We start from the raw sequence: 4308 nt of genomic DNA, 5'->3' as shown, positions 1-4308 counted from the left end.
GGGTCCCACAGGAATCAGTTCTTGGCCCTATACTATTTAACGTTTTTCTCAAAGACCTCAAAGTAAATATAGAATCATCACTGATAAAGTTTGCAGATGATACAAAAATTGGGGAGTCGCAAATAATGAAGAGGACAGGTCGCAAATAAACAATATGTGCTTATTTCTGTATCAAGGACCTGTCCTCTTCATTATTTGCGACTCCCCCAATTTTTGTATCATCTGCAAACTTTACCAGATAAACAATATGTGTTTTAATATGGCTAAATGTAAATGTATACATTTAGGAACAAAGAGTGAGGTCATACTTATATACTTACAGTGACTCTGAAAAAGATTTGGGGATTGTGGTAGATAATCAGCTGATCATAAACTCCCATTAGGTCAAAAGGGCTAATGCGATCTTGGAACACATAAACTGGGGAATTTTGAGTAGGAGCAGAGAGGTTATTTTACATCTACATTTTGCACTGATGAAAGCTGTTGGAATATTGGGTCCAGTTCTGATGCCCAAAATTCAAATTGATAAAATTGGGGAGGGTTCAGAGAAGAGCCATGAGAATAATTAAAAGATTAAAAAACATGCCATACAATGATAGACTCGAGCTCAATCTATTCAGCTTAACAAAAAGAAGGTTAAGGGGCGACTTGATTACAGTCTGTAAATGCCTACATGGGGAACAAATATTTAATAATGGGCTCTGCAGCATGAGCGATGGATGAAGCCCCCCTTCGGCCCCCAGCTCTGTTCCTTCCGCGCCCCCCCCCAGCAGGAGCCACAAGCCCCATCCCCCCGTCTGCAGCCCGGAGCGCACCCTCCCCCCTCGGCTGGCCAAAGCCTTGCCATGCCTCTCCTCCCTGGACCCAACCCCCACAGGAGAAAACGTCCGTTAAGATGCTTTTGATATGCCTCATGCAGGTTCTGGGGCAACCTGCAAGCGGGTGGCCCAGCAGCCGTGGCAGCACCAGGGGAGGCAGAGCTTCCCAGGCCTATTATACCCGCCACCCATGCTCTGCAGTCTAGCAGACAAAGGTATAACACGATTCAATGGTTGAAAGTTGAAGCTAGACAAATTCAGACTGGAAATAAGGTATACATTTTTAATGGTGAGAGTAATTAACTACTGGAACAATTTACCAAGGGTGGTGGTGGATTCCCCATCATTCACAATTTTTAAATCAAGATTGGATGTTTTCTAAAATATGTGCTTTAGGAATTATTTTGGGAAAGTTCTATGACCTGTGTTATACAGGAGATCAGATGAGATGATCACAATGGTCCTTTTTGGCCTTGGAATCTATAAATCCATGAATATGAAAACCACATGCTTGGACGCCTACTCAACCTGTGCACCAAAGCTCCATGGTTTCTGTATGATTTTCACGCTCAGTAAAGAGATAAATAAAAAGCTGGCAGATATAATTTTATGATTACCCTAGACACCCTAGACTTTGGCCAGATGGCAGACTCTAGAGCCTAAGTTTTAGCTACTGGTTCTAATTCAGTGATGTCCTGTCTGTCCTCTCAGTTTTGTAACTCACGCTGCAGGTTGGATTTGTATTCCACAACTTTCTGCTATAGGTTTCTTGACTGATCTTCCTGCTTTCATCCTGCCTCACCATGAATACCATCGCTAACATAATGCAGGAGCTGCGTGACTATTGGGCAGACCATTTCTCACGCAGATTTCTACCTAAGAGGCCTCCCCTTCGCCGAATCACCTCCATTTCCACTTTCTACCTCCTGGACCACAGAACCCGGCAGGCTGAACTGGGTTTGGATTACGGCCCTCCGCGGGCTCAGCTGAGTGATGCCAAGTTTGTCTTCCAGGATGGCAAATGGCAAGGTGAGAGTGGCCTCTCTCATCGGCCGCCACTGCTGCAGTTATTCTCCTCCCATGACCGGGAGCAGTCCTGTAAAGTAATGAAGAAGGAGAACAAGGCTCTCTTGGAGGAGAACAATTACCTGAAGCTGCAGCTCGAGCTGCTGATGGACATGCTGACAGAGACCACGGCCCGACTGCACATGGTGGAGAAAAAGATGGACATCCCTACACGGCATACCAAGATGAAGAAGCCAAATAAGGTGTTGATGCTTAAGTCCTAGCAGGAACCTTGGATGCAAGACCAGGGAGTTTACACTTGCTTGGTTCCAGAAGTCTAAAAAATTCCTGAATCAAATTAACTTGTAGAGTGATTTTTGCTTTAATTGTATGTATTAAGTAAATTAGAATTTATTTTATGACTCCCAATTAGACAGCAAGAAATCAGTCAGTACAGTTCATTACACTTCAAAACCAAACCTGACTGTTCATGGATTGTGTCATATAAACAACAGAAAAGCAGTTTTACCCATTATTCAAATGCAGAAGTTGGGATTTAAGAATATTCTTGAACTTAAAATCACTTTTAACTAACAGTAGAATAAAATAATAAAACTTAGCACTTTTATGGTGCTGTTCATCTACAGATCTCAAAAAACGTTAAAGGAAATATCATTACCTCAATACTACAGTTGCAAAACAGATGGCAGATAGAGAGGAAGGATGATCCAGTCAGGGCCGCCCAGAGGATTCAGGGGGCCTGGGGCAAAGCAATTTCGGGGGCCCCTTCCATAAAAAAAAGTTGCAATACTATAGAATAGTATATTCTCGTGGGGGCCCCTGTGGGGCCTGGGGCAAATTGCCCCATTTGCCCCCCCCCAGGCAGCCCTGGATCCAGTGGTTAAGGTGCTTAAGACTCAAGAGACCTATGTTCAATTTTCTACTCTGCCAGGGGCTTCCTGTGCATGATAACCTTGGTCAAGTTGCCTAGTCTCTCAGTTCTCCAAATGTAAATGGGGGTGATACCTCCCTTCCTCTCAGTGGGGTTGTAAGGATAAATACAGTCTTTTTAAGATGGTGAGGTACTAAGGTGATAAGGTTGCATCCGAAGAAGTGAGGTTTTTACTCACGAAAGCTTATGCCCAAATAAATCAGTTAGTCTTTAAGGTGCCACCAGACTCCTTGTTGTTTTTGTAGATACAGACTAACACGGCTACCTCCTGATACTTGACATAAGGTGATGAGGATTCCCTAGAAGTGGGAGCACAGCCTTTATGATACTCTTCAGGCTGAATCACCTGTGGATGATCTGCGTCAGTGGTATCATCTCTTCTCCCTCAGGATCTGCTGGGTGTTATCAAGACCCAAGCAGAATTATTTCAGAATCAAAAAAACCCTTGTAGTATTCTGAGTTCAGAGGTATTTTCACGAGACTGTAGCAGGTCCACTGTAATATATATATATAAAAAAGAGGCCAAATTACTATCTTCGGTGCAGTTTGAGCAGCCTGGCAGTAAGATGGAGAGTTCCCTTGGAGCTCTCCCTCCAGACCACCCTGTGGCTATACTCCAGATTCAGGGATCCATTTGCCTTTGTGTTGCTTTGTCTGTCTGTTGCACGAGGAGAAGAATGGCCAGTGAGTCTGTGTAATGGCAGATAAGCCCGCCCCACCTCTAAATCCCCCTACAATGCAGCAGAGAACAGGGACCCCCCTCCAAACCAGGGCTCCATGATCCTCTCTCTTTCTCTCTGATGAAGGTAGTCTCACCCAGTGTAGCGGACCTGCCTGCTGCCCCTAAATGACAAGCTGTCGGTCGCCAATTTTAGCACAGCTGCCTCACCGGATTCTAAGAATAAAATATTTGTAACGTTCTGCTTTAGCATCACAGACTCAGGGACCAAATAAACCACTGATTTACATCCCATGCAATCTCTGCAGGATCGAGACCACATCTACCTTTCTGTATGACCAATGCCTGGCAAATCAGGGCCCCGATTCTGGTTGCAGCCGGTGGCTGCCATCATACTATAAATACAAACAATGCATTTCCCCATGGCGTGGGCTACATCTTAATCCAATTCATTGTGAGCCGCCTCTACCCTTCCTCCCTCATTTACATTCATGCCGGCCCACATTACGCCTCCCATTTGCAATCGGGCACCCCCTCCCCCCCCAAAAGCGCAGCCCACCTCCCATTTGCGCGTGCGAGACAATTTTGTGGCACTTGCTTACATAGGAGTATTCCGTTACTTTTAACTTTTTTTGCGGCTGGTTCCTGAGACTGAGAGTGGCTTCCATTCCCTCTCCTCCGATGGAGCCGCCGTTATTAGTGGAGGCCGCCAGACTGTCTTCTCCCCCCCGCCCCGCCGCTGTTTTCACAGGCCTCCACGTTCCTCAGTCGATGCAATAGGGTATTAGCCAAAGCCACTGGAAGCCAGAAGGCGGAGCCAGAAAGCACATGACGCAGCCGCTTTCCCCGGAACG

General features: G+C 45.6%; 1 protein-coding gene across 1 annotated transcript; it reads left to right on the top strand.

Moving 5' to 3' along the window:
* Positions 1-1244: 1244 nt before the first annotated feature.
* On the top strand, positions 1245-2598 carry CBY3 (chibby family member 3). The gene has a single exon (XM_024199766.1). The coding sequence runs from the start codon at positions 1622-1624 to the stop codon at positions 2105-2107; it is 486 nt and encodes a 161-aa protein (XP_024055534.1). The 5' UTR covers positions 1245-1621; the 3' UTR covers positions 2108-2598.
* Positions 2599-4308: the final 1710 nt, after the last annotated feature.

This window comes from Terrapene carolina, unplaced genomic scaffold (genome assembly GCF_002925995.2).
Source record: "Terrapene carolina triunguis isolate 2854851 unplaced genomic scaffold, T_m_triunguis-2.0 Scaffold629, whole genome shotgun sequence".
NCBI classification, from domain to species: Eukaryota; Metazoa; Chordata; order Testudines; family Emydidae; genus Terrapene; species Terrapene triunguis.
The sequence above is the reverse complement of the archived record's forward strand: the minus strand, read 5'-3'. Positions and strand labels throughout refer to the sequence as shown.

What these genes read in the sequence shown, in the direction of transcription:
- CBY3 (XM_024199766.1), top strand. Translation starts at nt 1,622, where the DNA reads ATGAATACCATCGCTAACATAATGCAGGAGCTGCGTGACTATTGGGCA.